The sequence below is a fragment of the Mastigoproctus giganteus genome, chromosome 12 (genome assembly GCF_048544385.1).
Source record: "Mastigoproctus giganteus isolate SK-2022 chromosome 12, ASM4854438v1, whole genome shotgun sequence".
In the NCBI taxonomy this organism is placed as follows: Eukaryota; Metazoa; Arthropoda; class Arachnida; order Uropygi; family Thelyphonidae; genus Mastigoproctus; species Mastigoproctus giganteus.
In genome coordinates this window covers 33,306,832-33,333,341 of record NC_143586.1, presented here as the reverse complement: position 1 = coordinate 33,333,341, position 26,510 = coordinate 33,306,832, and the positions used below count along the sequence as shown (strand labels likewise).

Here is a 26,510-nt window from a genome sequence, read left to right as displayed (position 1 = left end):
TGAATGATGTTACCGTCCTGAATAAGGTAAATGTTGGAAGTGATCACAGAATGGTAAGATGTACACTTGATATAGATGTAGGAAAGGAAAGAAAAAAACTGACTCGAGTAAATAATACAAAGGTCTTTAAAATAACAGAGGAGGAGAAAAAGCAGTATGTACTGGAACTTAAGAACAAGTTTGAGCTTCTGCAGACAGCTGAGGACCAAGATATCGACGAGGAATATTACAACTTTTTGAAAGTGATAAAGCCCAAGAAACCTTTAGGAAAAAAGAAATCCAAAGAAGAAAAAATTAGTCAAGAAACACTTGTCATGATGAACCGAAGACGACAAATGAAAAGCAAGAAAAACACTGACAGGGAGAAAATTGAGTATACTGAGTTATGCAAAGCCATTAGAAAGAGACTCAGAGAGGACATAAGAAGATTTAACACAAGAAAAGTAGAACAAGCATTAAGGGAAAACAAAGGATTTAAATCAGCAGCCATGAACAGTAATACAGAAAGACAAATAATACTGAAACTGAAGAATAGCGATGGTGTACTTATAAACAGCAGAGAAGGCATAATTCAAATAGCAGAAGACTACTATAGAGAATTATACAAGGAGCAGGGGAATGATGCCAGCAGTGGGGAAGATGGATTGCAAAGTAGCAACACATACGACATACCCAATATTCTTCCTGATGAGGTAGAGCATGCATTGAAGAAAATGAAGAATCAGAAAGCCCCGGGGGAAGATGAAGTTACTGTAGAGTTGTTAAAATTGGGAGGAAGAGACATAACACAAAAACTGGCAAGGCTCTTCACAAAGTGCATTAGAAAAGGTGTGACGCCTAAGCAGTGGAATAATGCAATCATAGTTTTGTTGCATAAGAAAGGAGATAAATCAGAAATTGGAAATTATAGACCAATTAGCTTGTTATCCCACATCTACAAGTTGTTCACAAGGGTCATTACTAACAGATTAGAAAGAATACTGGATGAGAATCAACCGAAAGAGCAAGCTGGCTTTAGGACAGGATTCTCAACTATGGATCACCTTCATGTAATATCACAGCTAATGGAGAAAGCAAATGAATATAAACCACCATTATGCCTGGCATTTGTGGATTATGAAAAGGCATTTGACTCCATACAGCATAAGGCAATGTTTCGGGCACTGGAAAGACAAGGCATTGATACCTCATATATTATGATTTTGAAGAAAATATACGAGAGTGCTACCTCCTTTATTAGACTAGACAAAGACAGTAGGAAATTTAAAATTGAGAAAGGAGTTCGACAAGGAGACACAATATCTCCGAAGCTATTTACTGCTGCCCTTGAGGAAGCTTTCAGAAGATTAGACTGGTCGCAGAAAGGAGTCAATGTGAATGGAGAGTACCTAAACCATTTACGATTTGCAGATGACATTGTGGTCATAAGCCATGATCCCAAAGAATTAGAGGAAAATCTTAATCAGTTATGCACAGCTAGTAAGGATTTTGGACTAAAGATGAATATGGCTAAAACAAAAGTAATGATGAACAAGTATGCCACAGAAAGGGAAATAATGATTGAAGGAGCAGTAATTGAAAAGGTGGAGTCATATACTTATCTGGGACAAGTTATTAGCTGTAATAATGATAAATGGCTGGAAGTCAAGAGAAGAATAAATTTTGGATGGATAGCATTCAGGAAATATAGTCACATACTGAAGAGCAATATCCCAGTTTGTCTGAAACGTAAAATAATGGACCAATGTATACTCCCCATCATGACTTATGGAAGTGAAACTTGGGCACTCACCAAAAGAATGGAAGAGAAGCTGAGAACTACACAGCGAAGAATGGAACGAATCATATTGGGAATCAGACTGTTAGATAAGAAGAGAAACACATGGATTAGGCAACAAACACAAGTAAAGGGGCGTCTCCGTAGCCAGGTGGGAAGGAGCAGCAGTGCGTAGCACACGCTTCTTGATTAGACCGGGGTTCGAGCCCGTCACCACCAAATACGGAGGATGCGGAAAGGTCAGGGAATGACCACCGCATATCCAGGAGCAATATGGCCTTAGTTGCTAATGCTCCTAAAAACCAAATAACAAACAAACAAACAAGTAAAGGACATTCTTATCAAAACTAAAGAACTAAAATGGTCTTGGGCAGGACACATATCTCGAAGACATGATGACAGATGGACTAAGAAAATGACAGAATGGTATCCAAGAGGATCTAGAAGAAAACCTGGAAGACAAAGGCGGAGATGGATAGATGAAATTCATGAGTTTGTGGGTAGTAAATGGATGTCCAGTGCTCAAAACAGAAGGAACTGGAAAGTTGCTGGAGAGGCCTTCATCCTGCAGTGGATTGAAAATGGCTGATGATGATGATGATGGTTTTCTGACAGTGTAGACAGGCTGCCAGAGTAGGTCATGGGATCTTGTCAATGATATACAGGAATTTTGCTAGCAGGGGTAAGGAGGTGATTATTCCCTTGTATAAGGCAATGGTCAAGCCACACTTTGAGTACTATATACAGGTCTGGAAGCCTCATTTTAGGAAGAATGTAAAATTGCTAGAACGAGTACAGAGAAGGGCAACAAGACTGGTGAGGGGAACAAAGGCTCTTATTAAGAAACGCTTAAGTTTTGCAAATTTCAGTCTGGAGAATAGGCACCTGCATGGTGATCTGATTGAAGTGTATAAGGCCCTGAACGGATTTGAGTAGGCTCAGTGCTGATGGGATTCTTCCTCTTGCTCAGATTACAAACTTGGGTGGGCATAAACTGAAATTGAGGAAAGACAGTTGTCGAATAGATGTGCAAAAGTTTCCCTTTAGCCAGCGGGTAGTTGATAGCTGGAATAAATTCAAGAAGTGGACAAACCTTTGGAGAGAATGGATGATGAAATGGGAAGGTGTTTTTTTTTTTTTTTTTTGGCTGATGCTGTATAAGCTTGCTTTCTTGCATCATATTCCACTACTAATGCCTGTCATGATGCAGTCACATTTTGAATTAACAGAAAAAGCAAAACATCTGTGTGGTGCAAATCATATGAGGTGTGGAAGTGCTTTACGGAGAATAGTTTCAGTCAAGCTGTCTTCTGCAAGGGCCGCTTAAATGCTGATGGCTGTAAATACTGACATTAAGAATATTATGCCATCTTCGCTACTGCGAAACAGAGGTGACAATATGCCATATCACAGAGTAAAAAAAAAAAAAGTGTTGTAATTAAAATTGTTTTTATTGTAATAAAATGCTGTATTTGGAAATTATGCTAATTTTTCCATAACTATATAAGAGTAGGGTATTGCTATCGTATATTAGGCTACAAAGAGATGAACATCTAAATATATAATAATCATTTCATCAATTCATTTTTAATATATTTTCTTATAGTGTATGGATACTCCATATTTTTACACACTACTGTATATTTTTTATAGATATAAAGTAGTGTCATTACAATCTTAAACAGAAATACAATATTATCATAAAGGATACAAACCAGACCACCTCATTTTTTTTTTTAGAGATGTGAAATTACACTTTCTCTTATTCTTTCTAAACAGAGAATTGTTTAAAAACATTAAGCTCAAGATGGTAATGTTCAATAAGAGTTTCCTTGAAGCCAAAATCTGGTGGTAAATTTTGGTTTTTGAGATAAGACCAACCTGCAGGTTGTTCATCTTTGAATTACAGTTACAAATATATATATAAAGCCTTTGCACATATAACAGAATACTCTGCCTGAAAATATATATAACTTGCACAGTTTCATGAGTATGGTAATAACCTGCTACTATATCAGGGATGATGATAGATGAGCTTACATGCTTCTTCCAATAGCGTTTCTTTCTTAAACCACAATAGTAAAAGTCCTCATTAATATTCTGGTATCACCCACAGAACTTTTATATAGGCATTTTAAACTATTCCACGATACAAGAAGTATTGTGGTGATGGTGGTAGCTCTTTGTTTTGTCTTTACTACACTTGATTCCATGATAAAGAGTAGCAAATGTAAGATAACCTGTATGACCTGCCATCTGTAAAGGTGGCATAGCAGTCCAGAAAGTTTCTACATTCATGTTAGATTTTGAAGTTGATTCTGTCTTTGTATGACGTGAATCATCTTCTATACCAGAGTCTTTTTCACTTAACATTACATCACTAACAATAACACAGTCTGCAATCTTCTCATCATCCTCTTCTAACTATGAATAAAAAAAACAAATTCTTTTAGTGAAACCAAAGAAGAGATATCAAGCAGCCAACATTAAAAATAAAAATTTTAAAAAATACTCAATACCCCTCAAAAAATACTAGGAAAAATTAGTCGTGTTTTCCAATAAGTTACCAATAATATGTTAACAAGTCTGGCTGATCTGCCACTGTAGTAGTCTTTTCTGGACTAGCAGTCCCAGAAAAGACTACTGAAACTAGCAGATCAATAAGGTGTGTTTATAATTTTATATAGTTGGATAAAGTCCCTAGATTGGTCATGGAATCAAACTGATAGGATGGTTCAATTCCACTGAACGTCTACAGAGTCCTGATAGGATGGTTCAATTCCACTGTACTGAAATTGCATCAAACAGCATAATCAACAGCATTATTCTCTCCACAGAAAATGTTAGCATATAAGGCAGCAGAAGCAATTTGCTACAGCACTATATGAAATATATATATATATATAAGGTTTTATAATTAATCTTCTTTTTAATTATTTAGTTAGTGAAGAAGGAACACAAGGACTTTCTGTAATGCATAACAACTGTAAAGTAAATCTAACTGCTATCTAAATCAGGCATTGGTATACAGGTGAAGTATCAGTTAATCAATAATAATTGGGCCCATGCAAATATCTTCACATTTTATTTCAATAGGTGGGATGCTGAAGGGAACATCAACTGCAACAAATTTTACATGCAAAATAAGAGACACAAGATTTTGCCTTTTCTATTAACATATAGTAGTTATTAATGTGTTATTATTTTTAATACAATTAGTTTATTAATGAAATTCACATGACTGGGATAAATCAAATTCATTTAACAGGTGTTTAACTACTAGCTAAGGTAGTAGTTAAACATTTTTAACTACTAGCTAAAGGTGCTTGCATATGGCTAAGGTGCCCCAGCTACAGTGATAAAGCCCTGAGTAGTTCAAATCATTTCATTTGAGAAAAAAAATTTACTTTATGACATCAATCATGGCTCCATATTATGTGAATTTCATTAATAAACTAATTATATTAAAAATAATAACACATTAATTCTGTGTGTGTGCGTGTGTGTGTGTGCGCGCGCGCCCCCATGTCAGCACCACAGCTCATATATATTGTGGATACCAATGCAACTTCGTTTAATACCAACCTGTGGTTCCAGACTACAGCAAAATCCTATAATTGTAGTGTTCAAAAAGTTCTTATACAGTATAAAACAAAACCTTTTATTTTTCACTTGAAATAATTATTTATCAAAAACTTACCAAATGACACTTCTTAATGTAAACTAATGAGAGTGTACATTAAAGCTAATATTCAAGTAAAACTAAATGCAACTGAGCACGGTGCTGTTTGGGTGGTGGTGGTGGTGAATAAGTAACAATAGCCTTCTCTATTAGTGAAGTGTTACTTATTCAAAGTAGTGCAATATATGGTAACTTGTGAAGGATGAGCACAATATGAGATACAGTTGAATGCCCTTTACACTACTATCGTAGGTTTTCGTTTAAGAGTCGTCTATGGTGTTTTAACACTGATATATAGGATATATAGATTAATGTTAACGGGGGGGGGATGAGGTTTTTTGTTTGTTTTTTTTTTTTGTCAAGGTTGGCAGTGTGGATGTGCATGAATTAGGCATGCACTAGCCACTTTAGTTGAGCAACTGTTTAGTTCCTTGGATAGAGCACATCAATTTTATGTAAGTGTAGTACAAAATTTTTTTTTTTTTTTGTTGCAGCAACTAAAAAGACGTAACGTGTGTTCTATTCTTTAGGCAATGAAACTGTTGCCTGTATAAAATTGGTTGCACATATTTAAATATGTTCACTTGCACTGGTGATGAAACAGTAGCTAACTGTGTATACATATAATAGTGTTTTCATTACAAAACTATGTCACTTGAAAAGTGTAAAAGTTGCTTGTAAAAGGAGGCCAGTGCTGCATAAAAAAATCTGCAGCCCAACAAGCAGTAACAAATTATATTGAAGCTGCCAACGTTCATTCAAGAATGTTTTTGAAAAAAATCTGCGTGATTAGTTTCGTAAATCCTCATATAACCCATATAATGCTTGTAATATAAATATCTTAAATAAATAAATACATTTTACAAAACAATGCAGTAATAATATCAAATAATTTTAAAAAGTAATAAAAACATTAATTCCTAAGTCTATTTACACTGAACAGTGATTTCACTGATTTAAAAAAGAAATCACCTATATAGTTTTTTAAATCAGTGATTTAAAAGTGGATCCAGCTCATCAGTATCCAATAAATTTAAATATTAGTGGATCCAGCCAAGACTGTACACAGAATTTTTAATCTTGATGATTAAAAATGCTGAAAAGGGAAGGGGGTTGCAACCTGTTATTTAGGGTCATCAAATCTCTCATTCACTGTAGACATGAGTTGTACGTAAACACCTCCCCTTGCATATGGCCCTTCTTCCTGCAGAGAGAGAACTAATATGTCCATAGCTGGTTCAAAAAATAACATGAAATAATCTATGCTCTCTTGTTTATAATTTTGGAAGGCATTTTGTAAGGTAGCAGTTTGTTATTTAAAATAGTACTGTTTAAAACTTTATATTTAAATCTTATACCAACACTAATTCCTTAATATTCTAAGGTATTCAGTTTAGTATTTAAGTAAACTGAGGTTACTCTAAAACTAAAGTTGAGGTTAAGGTCTTCTGGAATCAATCACACATTAGGCTCAACAATGAGGACCCAGTTCTGGGTTCTTATCGTATAACACTTTTTCAAACTGGTTCTATTGCTATTCTTTGAAATCATCTTAACTGTGTAGGATTAAGAATTATATTATGGAGGTGGGGGGGGGGGGGGGCAGAGAGGGAAAGTCTTTATTGCAGTTATTGACATTTTTGAATCTATTATATTTATTTCTTTTATCTGTTATACCCTTTTAAAGATATGAAAAGCTAAAAATATCATAAATTAAAAAAGTAAAAACCCTCCTACAATTAATTTTAAAAAAATTCCATAAAAATGTACATTTGAACTCTTTGTCCCTTGCAGTCAGTGTGATCATCCCAAACCAAGAACCGGATAGTTGCCCATCATCTCTTCATTCCACTTCCTTGGTTGGTACCTCTTCTCCACTGGCTATATTCTGGTGAAATCTCACCCCAAGCTCTTCACTAACATTGTCCATTGTAACATTGAATTTTTCCATAAGTTTAAATCAACTTGCCAACTAGTTCTTTGTAATTTTCACTCCTAATATTACAAAGAAAACCATTCAGTACAAGGAAGAACAACTGCCAGTCATTACACTCAACGTAACAATTTTGTCTTCCAGTTCTTATGAAGCCAATATTTGCTTAATTTGTGGTTCAATAAATGTCATCTTTCACTTTTGCATCAGAAAATTTTATAAACATAGACTGTATATGCTTGAAGGTATCACCATGACGATCCAATGTGTTAACAAACTGTTTAACCAGTACTAGCTTGATATGGAGCAGTGAAAGCAAAACTTAGTTTCTTGGGACCAAGAAAAAGTTGTTTACTGCACTTATGGCAGATCATTCTCATCTTTTGTCTTGTAGATCTGCTGCCCTGAAGTCTCAGAGAAAGTAAGGATACTTAGTGGAACCACCAGGGAAACCCCAGCATCGTGAGGTCCCCGTAGACATTGGATCTGTTTAAGACCCAGATCCCTCATTACGTCATACAGTTCTTGATGATTAAAAAAAATGTGGCACTTTATTTGAACAGGCTTCTGAGGTGTAATCCAGTTATCCTCTTTGCCAGATTCATCATCCAATTCTGAAGATTTCTGGTTCAATAAATATGCCATCTTTCACTTTTACATCAGACAATTTCATTAACATAGACTGTATATGCTTGAAGGTATCACCTTGACAATCCAATGTGAAGATGGATTGGGAATTGGCAGGTTTGCATTACATGGTGCCAAAGAGGTTGATATGATGAGATACACTACATATTTTCAATCATACAAAAGTAGCAGCCATGATGGTTTGTAGGCTCTCTCTACCCCAAACAAATGTTTCAGGTACATCAAAAAGGAAAACTTACAACTACCACAAACCAACCTTCTAATGGTGACCTATAACTACCACAGCAGAAATGAGGTCCCGACAACTTATCTTGATCACCAATTTGCATTCCAAAATAGGATTCATATGGACTGAAAAATTTGACACCACGAATAATGTTATGTTTCATCTGCTTTGGACCTACATACAAACACGTAGCAAAACAAGTCTGAAGACTGCTTTTGTTTGACAGCCATAAAAAAACTTTCAAAAAAAACTTATAATACTACAAGCTCATACATATCACAATACTGGCACACACATAGCCGTCTGGTTAAATACTTAAGTATGGTAGCACAATTTTCAAGGTGCCCATGATTGAAGCCACAAGTCTATTATTACAGTGAGGTTCTTGCATTTTCTCTATTTTGTGAACTCTTCTGACCTTATGTATTTTTCTATCTTGTGAACCCCCTGACTCTACATGGTCACCCCGGATTATAAGCAGAAATTTTATTTTGTTTATTTTTGATACATGTAAATGTTCCAAAAACATAAACCTTCAACTGCTGCCAAAATAATGAAACTAGAAAAATCAATAACAGTGCTGGATTCAGCACACACAAAAAATATATAAGAAACAGTTAATTATAAACATAAACCATTTTTGTTACATTGTGTAATTAATCAGTGATGGAGATCAAAAGAAAATATTAAACTGGAGGAATATAAATTTATGAGTTTTACTGTTTTTGGTATAGAAAACATACCAAGCACACCTGATGGACAGTTAACATTACATTATAAATGAACACCTCTATACTTTCATTTTATGCTAAAGTCTATCTCGTGTAACTTCAAAGTTTCTGGAAGTTGCTATTTGGCAACTGCATCACCAGATTGACATATCCATCTGCCAAGTGTTCAGAAACTGTGTAACCATCACAAAAATTCTGCAGTGCTGTATATAATCCTTCCTGCGAAAATGCAAATAGCTTCATTTTAACAGTATTTAAAATATTTGCTGTACAATTCTCTGTATTTAAATTATAAACAGTTTAATTAAAAATTACATATTTTAGTATGGTTAAAAATGTGTAAATATCTTCTGTTTTATTACAAACACCTTGTGTAACATTTTTAATAAGTGCAAAAATACCAAATTTGTATATTTTCACTTTTAAATAATACACCGCATTTAAAAACAATTTTTCATGTGTATTGTTGTTAACTGTTTTGATTTAAGTTGTACCAAAAAAAAAAGGTATTAAATAAATTCTAGAGGATGGGGAAACACTATAAATAATGTTTGTTATAAACATAACATTTCTTTACCAAAATTTGTTGGTCCTGAAAAGAGCCCTTTTTCAGAAGAATTGTAAATGCCTATTTTTAAAAAGAAAATGAATATTTAAAATGCATTCACTTTTACAGAATGCAGTGACAATCACTATAAAAATTTTCACTGCCAGGCGGTTTGCTGTTAGGTTCATCTTCACTGCCAGGTATAGAAAATATAACTGGTTCCACCATTCTCATTTCAATCATATCATGCGAGAGATTTGCATCTCTCGCATGCCGTACACATTGAGCCCATCTATCAGATATCTTCTGACATTACTCCTTGCCTTACAGCACTTACATTTGTTTTTTTGAGGAAGGGTGGGATTACTTTAACTGTCCAATCAGGATCTACTCTTGTGTAACAATTTCATTTAAAAATAAATATATATGAAATTCAGACTTTAGTACTTTTTTTTCATGTCAGTTTCCCACAGTTCCCATCGTAATGCAGAACTACTTTCTGTAGAAGGAACATCAAAGGTTAAATGAGAGGACTATACACAAATGAAGAAGATAGATAAATACAAGCAGTGCACTTGTTAAAGTTAGCATTCTGTGTTATATATAACATGGAATGCTAACTCAGCTTCTCATAGAAAAGCATTCTACAGTTGAGAATCACAATTTAAGGAATTATTTCAGCTGTTTGTAAATATAATTACATAATGCTTTAAATATACTTTATTCACTCTCTCATAGTTTTATATTTTATTTTAATTTTTAATTATATTTTACTTTATTTTATTATATACAAAGGGTACTAGGAAAGTTTTGCAATATGACGCAACAATGAATCACAGGAAGCTGCTTGTTGCTGCATGTTGAGACATGTTCATACGTGCATAGTAGCCGCCCCGCCAAGTCGATGGGCTCAGTTATTCATTAGTAGTGAGAGTGTAAAGTGCTCGCGATGGCATCGTGGTCACGAAATGAGATAAGGACAGTTTTGTGGTATAATTTCGTGCGTGGTTTAACCATAGACCAGTGCTTAGAAGAAATGACTCTTGCACTAGATGATGATTGTCCACATCGTACAACGATATTCAGGTGGTATAGAGAATTCCAAAGGGGAAATTTCACTCTGGAGGATTCTGAGAGGCCGGGAAGGCCACGAACGTCAGTTACGGAGGAAAACGTTACTGCTGTGAGGAAAATGCTTGACGAAAACAGGCGAGTGACCTACCAACAGATAGAGGATACTTTGGGCCTAAATGCACCAGCAATTCGTTCGATTCTGCAAGATCATTTGCACGTGAAGAAACTTTGTTCTCTCTGGGTGCCGCATCAACTGACTGAAGAGCAGATGACACGACGTGTGACTTGGTGCCGGGAGATGTTAAAAAAGTTTGATAAGGGACAATCTCGGTATGTGAACAACATTGTGACAGGTGACGAGACTTGGCTGTACTATTACGATCTGCCGACCAAGGCTCAAAACAAAGTTTGGGTCTTTGATGATGACGACACACCCGTAATTGTCAGAAAATCCCGATCTGTAAAGAAGAAAATGATAGCTGTATTTTTCAAATCGAGTGGAATTGTGGAACTTGTCGTTTTGGACACGCAGAAGACAGTCACAGCTAAGTGGTATACTGAACAATGCCTGCCTAAAGTCATTGGATCTATGAAGAACCTGCGGCCAAAGTCAAGAATGGACACCTGGTACCTCCATCACGATAATGCTCCAGCTCACCACGCCAAAGCCTGCACCGAATATTTGACCACGACAGGACTGAAACTTCTCGAGCACCCTCCCTACAGTCCAGACCTTGCTCCCTGCGACTTTGCACCGTTCCCGCATGTGAAAATGAAGCTAAAAGGGAGGCGGTTTTCCAGTGATGAGGACCTTCTACGGGCTTGGGACAACGAGTGTGCTTTACTCCCTAGTGAAACTTGGCAGAACTGGTTTAAAGATTGGTTTCAGAGGATGGAGAGGTGTATTGAATGTAGAGGAAATTACTTTGAAAAAATTAAATAAACAAAGCTGTACAGTCTGTCCTCGTATAGCACGATAGTTGCGTTCCTAGAAACCCTCGTGCAATGCAAAATCGTGCAATAAAAACAACAGGCCCTATGGGAAAAGTAGGGTTAGGTGCCGACCACCCAAGATTGAACACACATTTGGAACCAAAACATTACCAAACACAATAAATAATCGGGTAATTTTAATCGTTATAAAATACTTACGTATTTTATAATGATTAAAATACGTATTAAAAATAATATTATATTATAATAAAGTATTTTTAATACTAAAAAAGTATTTTTTACGAATAAAATACGTATTTTATTCATAAAAAATTTATTATATTAAATAAAATAGTCGTAATAAAATACTTACGTATTTTATAATATGTAAGTATAAATTATAATACGTAAGTCGTAATAAAATATTGCTAATGCTTTTGCTTCTATCGTAAGCAAACTTGCTTTTTGTTTGATTTTCTATCCAAACAGATGACAGCCGTTCCATCTCTTCCAATTCTTTGTGTCTTAATCTAATGGATATTAATTACACTTTGAGTTGTTCCCGCTATGAAAGTTGTTTTTATTTTCGCTGCATTCTTTGTAATTCCCGGCGTTCCCTCATTTAGGTCTGTAGCACGTGCAATATCACATGGTCTTTAATTTCGCTCAAAGCGTTTCACAATTTCGTATTTTTTCTCTATCGACAGAAGAGGACTGGCCATAAGCCTTAGGGGGAAACCACGGTGGGCCGGTGTGATTTTGGCCATAAACCGTAGTATGAGGCCACTTTAAATTTTCCCGGGTAAGAATTTTTGACCCAGTCCGCCTCTGTTTATCGATATTACTTTTTTTTTTTTCTCTCTGGATCTGCAGTGTCTTGGCCAGGACGCTTCCTTTTCACACCTTTTAAGTATTTTACTAATTTTTAGGGAATAAAGCGCAATTACAAAACGAGGAGGCACGCTTAATACATATAAACAAAGCTGCGCGCGTATAGCAACTGAATAAACAACACCGTAAAGGCCGAGATACACTATTAACACCCCACATTTTACTAAAGCACATTTCTGGGGTTACTACCATAAAACAATAAAAACAATTTCCGGTTGCGTTTCTGCTAGTGGAATCTGTTATGAACTGGTAGTAAACTCCATCTAATTGCATTTGCGATTATACCGATAGCTGGAATTGTGTTGGTTTTTACGTTATTATGGTGAAATGTGTTTCCCCTTCACTGATATAAAACACATAAATACATTTTCGGACTCTTCTTCATTGTTATCGCGTTGCGTTCAGTTGGGGTGATTCCGCGTTCGACTGCCATTTCTTGTAAACACAAAGGCGAATCGTGTATAAGCGAATTCGGTTCGTGTTATATAAGATAACGTTCCCCTATTTATAAATCGTGTATGATCGAATTCATGTAATGCAAACACGTGCTATACGAGGACCGACTGTATTGCAAAACTTTCCTAGTACCCTTTGTATTTATAATAAAATTTTGATTGCATTATAAAATTGGCAAAATAAGAATTTCCTGGAAAGTTATTCAACAGAAATGTTTTTATGTTATTACTTATGAGAATCTTAAAAACATAATTTCAGCTCTTGAATCTATATTAATCATTCGAGATTACCTTGTGATCACTTAAATGTAATATTGGCTGTGATATCTTTTTGACTTCTAAAGGTCTAAGAAGACATTCCCAAGTTGTAATATCACTAAATCTGCAAGCTTTCAGGACATCACATGTCTTCTGGACTTGTTCTATGCAAGGTGAAAATGAACATAAACGTCCACCTATAAAATAAATCATTTTGTAGATGCACAATGAAATTTCAAATTTTAATCAGACTTTACAAATATTTCTTTGTTTCCTTTAAATGGACATGAATTTTAAATTTACATTAAAATAACATTACGAGGTAGCTGAATTGTTTTCAAATTCTTTAACTAGCATTAGAACCACTCTTTTTTTTTTTCCATTAGTGTGATTCTAATTTGTTACTTTAGAACAAGAATATCAAAGCCATAGCACTTCAAACTGGGGAAAAAAAACAAATCAAACATTGGCTGTATTTTCCAAAATATGGCACAAAACAGTGATTAAATATGTGAGGAGGGAAGCACATAATTAGTCTATTACATGCAAACATGCATTCTAGGGGAATGCATGTTTGCAACAATATCATATGCAGAAATTTAAAAGGAGGGGAATTGACCTATTAAAGAGAAGTAATATTGTATTACATTAAAAGTTCCGCAGTAACAAAAATTATGAATATGGACTAAAACTAGTAAGTCATCTAATTATCCATGATGAAAATGAAATTGCAAAATTATATGCTCTAAACAAAGAAATTTATATTCACTACGGATAATTAGATCACTTACTAGTTTTAGACCATGTCTATAATTTTTGTTACTGTAGAATTTATAAAATTTGTTACTGTAGAGGGGAATGTAATAGAATACATTCCCCTCCCCCTTTTAAATTTCTAGGTACACACAGTAATAGTTAATTTTGCATTTAATTAAAATTTATTTACTAAAAGCTAATTATATAAGTTATTTATTAAAAGTCAATTAACTGAAATATAACTAAAGTTGAACCTCTCTTTAAGGACCTTTGTGACTTGAGTGACTCTACTGTCAGGGAAACGGAGAACATGCTTTGTAAAAAGGATAGGTGGAACAGGACCAGGGTATGTCTGCCAGGGGCAAAGGTTGATGATGTAGAGCGGATATCATCTTTTAAGGGCACAAAAGGTGATATAGTTGTACACATTGGCACTAATGATATTAAGAGTAGGAGACTGGCAGAATTACTTAACAAGTACAGGTCACTGTTGAAAAAAAGCTGTGAATTAGGGTTGAATTTGAAAGTGTCTGCAATTCTGCCCAGACACGATAGAAGGGAGTATATGATAAGAGCCTTGTTGATCAATTCAACCCTGGAAAGATTGTGCAAGGCTCAAAGGGTAGAATTTTTTTCAGCCTGGTCTGTACTTGTTAACAGGAGAGACTGCTTCTACAGAGATGGGATACACTTAAATAGAAAGGGTGCAAGAATATTTGCTGATGCTATTGAGGCAGTGTTAGGTGGGTCGGAAAACTGCTAGCTTGGGGGGGGGATACAAGGACTAATAGATTAACAGTAGCCACTGGCAGAGGTGAAAGTGATTCTTGCACTGCTTCTATTGGAATGAGCAGCAGCCTGGAAAACAAGATGCAGGATATTTCAGAGACTGCTGGGAGTCATTGCGGTACAAGTAAACACATGGGTTGCGTTAGGGCAGCTAAGAATAGGAACAGGTGCATGTATACTTGCGTGTACACCAATGCCAGGAGTTTGGTAAATAAATTTGATGAATTTGAGGTATTGCTTAAAACATCAAAGGCAGATATTGTTGGGATATCAGAGACATGGTGTCAGATATAAGGAATTCAGAACTGGAATTTGGGGAGTACAGAAAGGATAGGAAGGGAGGAGGGGTTATGCTATTAGTTAAGAAACACATAAAATCCAAGGAAGTGAAGCCAGTCAACATTGCTGGACAGTGCAGTGTCGAGTCAGTTTGGTGTGACATAAGCATTGGGAGATCAAAATTGAGAGTAGGAGTGTGCTATAGGCCTAATGACTCTGATGAGTATAATAAGAAACTGTACAGGGAAATAGAGTGGGCCAGAAAATCAGAGAGTCTAATAATGGGGGATTTTAATTTCCCAGATATTGACTGGAATTTGTGGGTTGGTCACTCACACACTAGCAAGGCTTTTGTGGATTTATTGGATGATTGTTTTCTACATCAGCATATTTGGGAGACAACTAGAGGGAGTAATACTCTTGATCTGATTATCACTAGTGATTCTTCATGCATAAGAATCTGCAGATAAAGGAACCACTAGGTGGCAGTGATCGCAGTGTGCTGAAGTGGGATTTACTCAAAGAGGTAACCACCATCAGGGGTAAAGGTAGGGGTTTTTGCTTTCATAAAGGTGACTACGATGGTCTGAGACAGTATTTACATTCTATACAGTGGGACCAACTGATGATGTTACCAACAGCAAATTCAAAATGGGAAGCATTCAAAGAACTTATCTTGGAAGCTACTAGGCTTTACATACCAACTAGAGCGCCTCCGTAGCCAGGTGGGAAGGAGCAGCAGTGCGTAGCACACGCTTCTTGATTAGACCGGGGTTCGAGCCCGTCACCACCAAATACGGAGCATGCGGAAAGGTCAGGGAATGACCACCGCACCGGAGCAATATAGCCTTAGTTGCTAATGCTCCTAAAAACCAAATAACAAAATAAAATAACATACCAACTAAGAAATATTGTTCAAGTTTTAGGCTTAAATGGATGTCAGATGAACTAATGAGACATATGGCAGAGAACAAAAATGCATGGAATACATATAAATTAATGGGTGACATGGAAGCCTATGATAGATATAAGCTGGTCTGTAACCAAGTCACAAAGGAGATTAGGCAGGCAAAGGCAGATTATGAGAAATCTTTGGCAAAGGATGTAAAGAAAAACAGCAAAGAGTTCTTTACTTATGTAAACTTTAGAAGTAAGGGGATGAATCAGATTGGTCCACTTGATATCGATGGTTCAACTGTTGATGATCCTGCTCAGGTAGCTAACAAACTAAATGAATATTTTGAATGGACATTCACACATGAGGAGTTATTCAACGAGGGGAATGCCAGAGGTGTATTTAACTCTGGCAGTAAGCTAGATAATCTTGTAATAACTGAGAGTAAAGTGGAGGAGAAATTGTTGAAGATAAACACAAGAAAGGCAGCTGGAATGGATGGGATCTATCCAGTTATATTAAAGGAGATAAGCAAACCCTTAGCCATAATTATGAGAGCTTCCTTGGACTCATGGGAGGTACCCATAGACTGGAGATGTGCAAATGTGACCCCAATTAACAAAGGAGGATCAAAGGCTGACACAAGTAATTATAGACCTGTGAGTTTAACTTCTGTTCCAGGAAAATTAATGGAGGCACTGGTTAAAGAAGCACTGCATGATCATCTAGACAAGACTTCAGTTATAGCTCGGACACAGCATGGTTTTGTTAAGGGAAAGTCTTGCCTGACCAATTTGATTGGATACTATGATACAGCCACAAAAGAACTGGATGCAGGGAATAACTTTGATATTATATACTTGGATCTTAGAAAGGCTTTTGATACTGTTGCACATGGAAGACTGCTGCACAAATTGGAGTAGTGTGGCACTGGAGGCAAATTACTGATATGGATAAAAGGGTGGTTGAGGGGGAGAAGACAGAGACTCTACTAATAACATCGACTAATGTTATTAGTGGAGTCCCTCAGGGTTCAGTGTTGGGTCCATTATTGTTTTCTGTATTTATAAATGATATTGATGATGGTATATCAAGCTTAATGTCCACATTTGCAGATGATAAAAAGGTTGGCAGGGTTGTTAAGGACACTACTGAAGCTATGCTGCTGCAACAGAATCTGGAAAGGTTGAACAGATGGGCTGAGAGGTGGCAAATGAAATTTAACATTGACAAATGTAAAGTACTACATATGGGAAGCAGCAACCCCAGAGCAACGTATCAACTCTGTGGTACTACACTGACAGTGGTAGAGAATGAAAAGGACCTGGGGGTAATTGTGCAGGCAGATGTGAAGTTCTCTGAGCAGTGCAGACGGGCTGCAAGAGTAGCTCATGGTGTCTTGTCAATGATATACAGGAATTTTTCTAGCAGGGATAAGAAGGTGATTATTCCCTTGTATAAGGCAATAGTCAGGCCACACCTTGAATACTGTATACAGGTCTGGAGGCCTCATTTCAAGAAGGATGTAGAGCTGCTGGAACAAGTACAGATAAGGGCAACAAGATTAGTGAATGGAACAATGGGTTGCTCTTACGAAGAAAGGCTTAAGTTTTGAAAATTACAGTGTCTGGAGATTAGGCACCGGCGAGGTGGTCTGATAGAGGTGTATAAAGCCTTGAATGGTTTAAGCATGCTCGATGCCAATGGGATCTTTCTCTTGCTCAGAATAATCACCTGAGAGGTCATAAATTCAGATTGAGGAAAGAAAGATGTAGGATACATGATCGGAAATTTGTCTTTAGCCAGCAGGTAGTTGGTTGGTGGAACAGACTTCCATCCCTTGTGGAAGTTGATAGCCTAAATAAATTTAAAGCTCAGCTGAACAGGTATTTTGAACGAATGGAAGGTTTTTTTTTTGGCTGGATGCTGCATAAGCTTGCTTTCTTGCATCATATGCCTCTACTAATACTAATGCTAACTTCCATATAGCAAATTTTTCTATGTAGCAAACATTTTTGATTTCCCCCTTGGTCATTACATTGAAAACAATTTCCACATAACGACAAAAATTTCCATACAACTGATTTTAGGAGACCTGGGTATGCATAGTTCACACCTCTGGCCTTTAGGCAATAGAACTGATGCTATAGAAAGCACAAATTAAGAGCTAAAAGGATTAAGAATTAATCCCTTTAGCGTTTAGGAGCTAAAGGGATTAATTCAATGAATTAAGACCTAAACATTTTACAATTTAGTGGTGCCCGTAAAACCTGCAGGAGGAAATTGGCCAACCACGGTTGGGGATAGAAAAAGATGGAAGATTTTTGAACAGGCCTTTGTGCAGCAGTGGGTCAGCTAAAAAGAAGTAAAACCTATACACTACTGTACTGAGAAGTTGCACTGGTCAACTGCTATCTATGTGTCCACAGCCACTGGCAAAGATTAAGGCATATTCCCGACATGGACATTGGCTCTGATCAACCTGTTTTCTACTGTAAGCATCCTATTAGAGAATTAGGAGAGAGCGATTTTCCTTTATCCCGGAATTTCATCTCTTGTTTCGAAGAAATGAGTCATCCACACTTTCACTAAATTTCACCTGTCTCTGTTTACATGGTAGAAACAGGTGGTCTCTAATTTCACTTTTGTTTTAGCTGCTGTGCAAGTAATCTTACCATGTCTAAGATGAAATCCTTGAGTGTAGTGTGAAAAGGTGGAAGTGCTTAATAGTGTAGATCGGGGCATTAAAAAAAAAAAAGAAGAAATTGTTTTAAAACTTGGTATCCCTGCCAGTAGTGTGTTAACCATTCTGAAAAACTGTTTCAATTTTCAAACTGTTTGAGGAAACGGGACCCAGTCGGAAGCATGTGAAGATGTAGATGAAGCAGTTTTTAAGTGGATAAAATTTGATTTGAGACCAAAACATGCCGATATCAGGCCATTAATAAAAAAAAGGCTGTGGAGTACACATCTTTTCTGGGCATAAAGCCAGTTATGATTGACTTACTTGAAAAAGTTATTTCTGGTGAAAGTGGAATTGCAATTGAAGAAAACTATACCCACTGGTAAGAAACAGTTTTGAAAAAAATTTACAAACAGTGGATTTTAAATTTCAATAGAAAGATGACAAAAGAAAACAGAAAAATCGCATGGATTTCAACAATTGCCCTGCCCACCTTCACTCGGTAATTTCTAAACTTACAAGTGTGAAGCTTGTTTTCTTCCCTCTGAATACCTCATCTAAACTGTAGCCAATGGGCCAAGGATTTGAAAATGTACTACAGAAGGCACATACTGAAAAAAAATTATGCTGAGAATAGAAACCAACCAACCTATAGATCCTGTTTTAGATTTACAGATGTGCATATCATCAGAGTTGACAAAAGTGTGGTCAAGATGTGACAGAAACAACCATTAAAAATTGTTTCGCAAAAGCAAATTTACAGCAATGAGATGGATGACCTACTACAAGACATTGAGCAATCTTGGAAAGAGTTCCAAGCAAAGTTTGATCAGTAGAGAAATATTTCTTGATGAATTTTTAGGAGTTGAATTTTTACCTATATATATATATATATATATATATATATATAGGTAAAAGAAAACTGTTAATTTAGTTTGAGTTAAATCTTCCTCCTTCTGCAATAAACTAAATATTTCATTAAGTTTACTGCAGAAGGAAGAAGTTCACTACCATGTTGGTTGGTACATATTAAAAAAATAACATACTTTTCAGATGATAAGACAATGTTTTAGAAGACAAAATTATTTTATTGTATATATTTGAAACACAACTTTACAAGCGAATACTAAACAAAATGTCAGAGTAAAACAAAGCTTTTACTCGTCACATTATGCCAAAAACTTGCTTGTAATCACTGTTACCCTCATCATTAGTGATTTTATGGCCTGAACTTTCATTTTCTCAAAAGAGTGTGTCATTTTCATCAAGGAGCATCAAGTGCACTGTTGATTCCACATTTCTTGAAAGATCTGACAACAAATTTTTCATCTATTTGCAAACCAGGTACACAGTCATTGCTTCTTTTGTCCTGTTGATGTGAAATAATGATTTGATATCTCCATTCATGAGGTACTTGCATATGAATACTTTAAAGTGTTTGCTAAGTGAGATGTCCAATTGCTGTTGGCTAAGGCAAACTGGAATTACAGATAGGTTTCTGTTTAATTAAAAAAACATCTTTTCTGTTGCCTGTGTTATGTGTGATCTTAATGATCACACATAACACAGGCACTTAATACAGGCACAATAACACAGGATCACACTTAATGATCTTAGTGATCTTAATCTTGTTATGTGTGACCTTGAATGGACCGGGGTTCAAGCCCGTGACTACTAAATACGATAAATATTTGTATTGATGATTTATTGTGAACTCTACTGACTTGGTTGTCGTGCCGGAGTATAAACAGAAAATTTATTTATTTATTTTATTTTAACTAGTCATACAATAAAAGAGCAAAAGAGCTAGCTTTTATAGAAGGCAACTTGATGTTCTGATTATAGTGCATCTCATCATGGCTAGAAATAAAGATATTATTGTGAGTACCCAGTATACATTTTATGGTATGGAAAATAAAGTGAATCTTTTTTGCAGACTAAGTGTATATATATACATATATATATAAATAATCATATGGAAAGAGGTGCGTGACATTAAATTCCCAATAAAAAAGGCTTAAGACTATAATCAGTATTTTGATCCTAATGGAAAAACAGATTTATTATATGCATATGTAAGAAACTGAGTTATGTATAAGTTAAGTGAATAAAATAAAATTCTTTCATACCTGTTAATTTAAAAGCTTCTAAAGCAGCCGGAATGGCTTCCCATGGATGAGGAAGATCTAAAAAAACAGCATCAGCTACACCAATGTGTCCAAAACCATTCTTGCAAACATCCCTGTGTTTAACTGTAACAACTTCTGAAAGTCCATGTTCCTCAAACTCCCGTAAAGCTAAATTAACACGTTGTTCGTGAAAGTCAAAAGTATGCAGGTGGCCATCAGGTGCAATGGTCCGTGCAATAGCATGAGAAAGCGAACCACTACCTGTACCTAGAGAAAATGCAAATAAATATCAATTTTTTAAACTATTGTTGTTGTTATTTGGTTTTTAGGAGCATTAGCAACTAAGGCCATATTGCTCCGAGAATATGCGGTGGTCATTCCCTGACCTTTCGCGCATCCTCCGTATTTGGTGGTGACGGGCTCGAACTCCGGTCTAATCAAGAAGCATGTGCTACGCACTGCTGCTCCTTCCCACCTGGCTACGGAGGAGCCCTTTTTTTTTTTTTTTTAAACTATTCAAAAACATTTTCAAATTAAAATTCAATTTCAAAAACTATTCAAAAACTGTGAAATGGTGAAATTTACTAGATGGCTGAAAGTAATCAATATCATCAGTCACTTATTATTTTTAAATAAAGATGTGTGTTTATGCACATCATAAACCAGTGGCATATACAGGTATCATCGTAAGGGGGAGTGGGGCATACTGATCAGGCTTTTCAGGTTTTTTTCTTAGAACACCTTTAATTTCAAATTTTTGGTTAAGGTGGGACATATGTCCCCTCTGCCCAACCCTGAAACGCCCCTGTCATAAACCATCCACAGAAGAAATTCCCCAAATGAAATAATACCACTACAAATTCTGAGAACATTCACAGCTCAGTTGCTTATAATTAGGTAGTTCACATTCTCAAAAGTAACCATGCTCAGTGACGACAACTTTTATGCAAGAAATATATTTTAAATGAAAAAAAAAAAAAAAGATGAAATTCGTGTTCTGTTCTTGAAGCATCTCCAATTTTACAATTACATAAATAACAATACAGCAGAATTATAGATATCTGAAATTAAAATTATCCAAAAAAATTTTTCAGGGATTTTCACTTTTATTTTTTCTCCTAATTTCACTCAAAGAAACTGCCACATTTAATATTTAACTGTAAGAAACAAGATTATCATATGAATGTCATAGCTACCAAATTCTCACTTTCAAAAAGCTGGAGATCAGATGACTGTAAGCAAGAGAAAACAGGGAAAAAAAACAGCAGATCTTTGCAAAAATAAAACACTGGAGTTTTATTTTTGCAAAGAATAACAAGAATATTTCAGAAAAAGCAAGGAGTTTTTCAAAGTCCCCACTGTACTATAAATTAAAATTCACTGACAACATATACATTTCATAATAAAATACAGTCATAGGATAGTAGAAGTACAGTAGTATGCTTTTAAACATTATATTACCTAGGATCTATGTCTGTGGATTTCTGTATAGATTGTCTGTTAGACATCAACTGAACATGGCTGCTTCAATAAAAATACTATTATAAACTTTACCCTCTTTGTAAATGATATCAAAGTTTTAATGCCATTGCTGTTAAAACTTTGGCTCTCAGTTGCTCCAGACCAGGGATTCTCAATGAGGTGATATCATCCCCAAGGGGGTAAAAAAATCATGGGTATTACAATCATTTGTGGCCCTCCAAAGTTCGACTCTACCTGATGACTTCTTATTCCTTAATATTTAATTTCTCTCATCGGGTTTTCTTTTCCGCTGAGACAACTGATTTTTAAACATATAGGTATATTATAATAGGAGTGAGAAATTTTCATAAAAGAAAGATAGTGGGTGTGATTTATTCCAACCACCTTTCCTTTTCATAGGTAATGTCTCCACAATCCATGGCATTTGCACATTTTCGACAGCTGCGATCTTGGTGGCGGCATGGTTTATTTATTTATTCTTTTGTTTCATTGATCAATATATGAGTCATGGATGGGATGAGGAAATGTTTCAGTCTATTGTTTCTACTTTCTAAGCGACAATTAGTATTGATTTATTGTTTCCATGTGGAAGTTTTTTATTCTTGATCCACAGTGCTTTTTTGAGTGACATGGGCTATGAGGGTTAAATAAAAATAGTTTATATTTTATTATTTAATTCTTTGTAGTTATTCAACCCATCATCAATCATGGCAAGTGCTGAAAAGAAAAGGTGTTGACAGTATCTGGATGAATATCTAGCTTATGGTTTTTTTGAAAGCCCATTCAACTCAAGACAGCCTATGTGTAATAGTTCTTTTTCAAATGGCGCTATGAAACCATTAAGACTTTTAGATCACTTAAAAAGGAAACATCCTGATAAAGTTGGAAACATCGAATATTTTAAAAATTTAAAACAGAATTTTGAGCACTGTAACACTGTTACTTCCTCATTTAAGAAGAACACACAAACAAATGACAACAGAATGATTGTTTTATAAAATTGCAGAAATCATTGCAAAAACTGGTAGTGCTCAGAGTTGCTGAGACTGTGATATGACCTACATTAAAGACTAATTTCAACAGTGATGCATAAAAATCCTTCCAGTATTTTAAAAGCATTGCCATTGAGCAACGATTCAATTCGAATGAATCGATGAGATATCAGTTAATATTGAAGAGCAGCTAAATGATGAACTAAAAACGAGAAAATTTTCTATTGATCGATGGACTCAAAAGTTACTGAAAATAAAGCCCTTCTAATGGCATACGTTCGTTATTTTGATGATGACTGTAAATTGCAAGAAGAGATGACTGTAAAATCTACAGAAACTGACTGTATTGGAGAATCCATTTTTGATGCTGTAAAAACGTGGTTTGATGAAAAACAAGTAGTTTTGGAAAATTTGGTATCCTGTGCCACTGATGGTGCTACCTCCATGGTTGGAAAACAAAGGATTTAAAGCACACCTAAAGGAAGTATGTCCCTAAGTTCTTGCAACCAGATGATGTCAGTGTGTTGTGCCGACATCATCTGGTTGCAAAAAATATTAATCCAGTTCTTTATCAATTTCTCAGTACAGTTATTAAAATCATCACATAGTAAATATGATCGCTTTTTCAGAAAATTTTGTGTTCATAATGAAGAACAGTATGTGAGGCTTCTTTTACATACATAAGTCAGATGGCTTTCTAAAGGAAGTTGTCTAACAAGATTTGTAAACCTTTTTTGATACAATAATTAGTTTTTTAGAAACCAAAGGAGATCAGCAAACACAATAGCAACATATACTATATGGCTTGGATTTTTTGAAAACTTAATGAAGTATCACTTCAACTTCAAGGGAAATTAATTAGTGATAGACTGCAATGCATAAAATCCTTCACTGAAAATCTGGAAATATTTGAAAGCAATTTAATGAGAAAATAATTTCATGGTATCAGCAAGAGTTAGCTGAAATCTCTCACCGAGAATGATCTTAAGAATTATTCAGATCATTTGTGTTCTTTAAAAGGTGAAATGAAAAATGATTTTCAGATTTATTTTCTTTTGAAGTGAAGCCATGGATGTTACATCCGACTGAATGCGATTCCAGGTTTGTCAGTGAAGAAATTCAAGAACTCATTGAATTAAAATGTTTATTTTGTTGTTTATTTGGTTTTTAGGAGCATTAGCAACGCAGGCCATATTGCTCCGGGATATGCGGTGGTCATACCCTGACCTTTCCGCATCCTCCGTATTTGGTAGTAACAGGCTCGAACCCCGGTCTAATCAAGAAGCGTGTGCTACACATTGCTGCTCCTTCCCACCTGGCTACGGAGGCGCCAAATTAAAATGTAACGAAGAATGCAAATATAAATTCAAAAAGGTGGAATGGCTGATTTGTGAGAATCAAAAACAACTAAACTTCTTCATCCAACATGTGGTCTGAAATGGCCAAAGTACTTCTTTGTTTTCCAATGTCTTATATGGATGAAAGTGGTTTTAGTTCAGTATATAAAATATTAACAAAAGAAACAGAATTGGATAAAACTTTAGAACAGGGTCCTTGTTCTAAAGAAGAAAAAAAGCCAGGTCTCTTTCTGGCGACACATTGGAAATGCTCCTGAGAGTCAAATCTAGAGCAGTGTTTCTCAAACTTTTTTTAATTATAGCTCCTAAAAGGCTTTTTCAGACTTTTTTTTTTCTTAATCGCCACCCAATAAAATTTTAAACAAGAAAATACTTTATACTTACTTTTTTTTATTCAATGGGATCCCTGATACTGATGCTTCTTAGCTAAAAGTTCAATTTTAGTAAGTTTAATTCTAATGTCTCCTCTTGAACATATATCAATTCTGGGCTGACCTTTAGAATAGGATCCCCCCTAACTGCCTCAGTCTTGGGGTATTTATCCCCCCCCCCTTTGCAGCTGTTTTAAAATAGGAAGACGAGTTCCCGATTTTAAAACAGGGGCGGGGGATAATACCCTAACCAACACTCACCATAGCGGATTAGCCATGTCATTTTGCAAGGAGGACCCTGTTTTAAATTTTACCCTTTTTTTTTTTTTTTTTTTTTCACCTGGCTGAATCTTCTCAAAATAAAACGTAAATACTTAAAGCGTACTTCGTCTCTTTGGAAACCACGGCAACCTTTTAAGGTTAATATTCTAAAGTAACAAATAAAATTTTGCTAATCTAGAATATCAAATATTTTGTTTGAAGAACGCACTATTTAGATAAAACAGTTACTCACCTGCTTCAATGACAACACAACCTGGCTTCAGATCAAGCTGAATTAGGACGAAACTAATATCAGTGGTATATAAAATTTGTGTTCTGTGAGGTAATGTCATTGTCCACAGTTCTATATCGGGATATAATATATATACCCAACCCCGAGTGCAATTTACAATGCTTCCATATTTCTTTCCTGCGATACTGTCATGTTTTAGTGCTCCATATTTTGTTTGAAAAACTTGTCCCGAGGTTACCACGATGAAATAGATGTGACTAACATCTAAATAAACAATAACTGTATCTCCTACTTCTACTGTTTCTTTTAACTTCAAGAAGCTCATAGCTCTTGTTTCCTAAGATTTATCGTAGACACAGTCTAATTCCATTTACTGATATCACGACACAAATACTTCCTCAATTTTACTTCTTAGCACGTGTAGTGCAAAAATCACAACATAAAACGACAAAACTACCTTATCGCCATCTAGTGCTCAACTCTATGGTAGAAAAGATGCAAAACAAATTTCCAAAAATTCCATGTGACCAAATCAAAGCAGGAAATAACCAGAAAAAGTTTAAATAGCATTTTCCAAACCTGCGGCACAATACGGTCAATACCTAGAAAATAAAAATACCGATCTTTCACAAATACAGAAATAATCGAATGATCCTATTATTACCGCACAACACTTATGAAAGGTGAAAGCCATAACACTTTTAGATCACTTAAAAAGGAAACACTGAATGTCGAAATTGTGGAAAGCTATAAAGGCAATACATAATAATTGAGTTATTGTTATAAGATTAATTAATGAAAATATTCTTTTTTTGGCTTTTTTATGTATTTATACTTTTCGAGAGCTAAAAAATGCAGTGGAAAAAAAACCACAAGTTACAAGCGATATACACCAGTCTCCATCATCATCCTCAGCCATTTTCAATCCACTGCAGGATGAAGGCCACTCCAGCAACTTTCCTGTTCCTTCTGTTTTTGCGCAATGGCCATCCATTTACTACCCACAAACTCATGAATTTCATCTGTCTATCTCCGTCGTTGTCTTCCAGGTTTTCTTCTAGCTCCTCTTGGATACCATTCAGTTATTTTCTTAGTCCATCTGTAATC

The 26,510-nt window shown here is 35.5% G+C and overlaps 1 protein-coding gene across 1 annotated transcript; it reads right to left on the bottom strand.

Annotated features, from left to right (window-relative positions):
• Positions 1–3,753: 3,753 nt before the first annotated feature.
• Positions 3,754–25,805, bottom strand: Trmt61 (tRNA methyltransferase 61). The gene is made up of 4 exons (XM_090386187.1): positions 25,404–25,805; positions 20,687–20,953; positions 13,189–13,352; positions 3,754–4,201 (listed from the first exon to the last, which is right to left on the bottom strand). The coding sequence occupies exons 1-4, from the start codon at positions 25,726–25,728 to the stop codon at positions 3,917–3,919; spliced, it is 1,041 nt and encodes a 346-aa protein (XP_090242313.1). The 5' UTR covers positions 25,729–25,805; the 3' UTR covers positions 3,754–3,916.
• Positions 25,806–26,510: the final 705 nt, after the last annotated feature.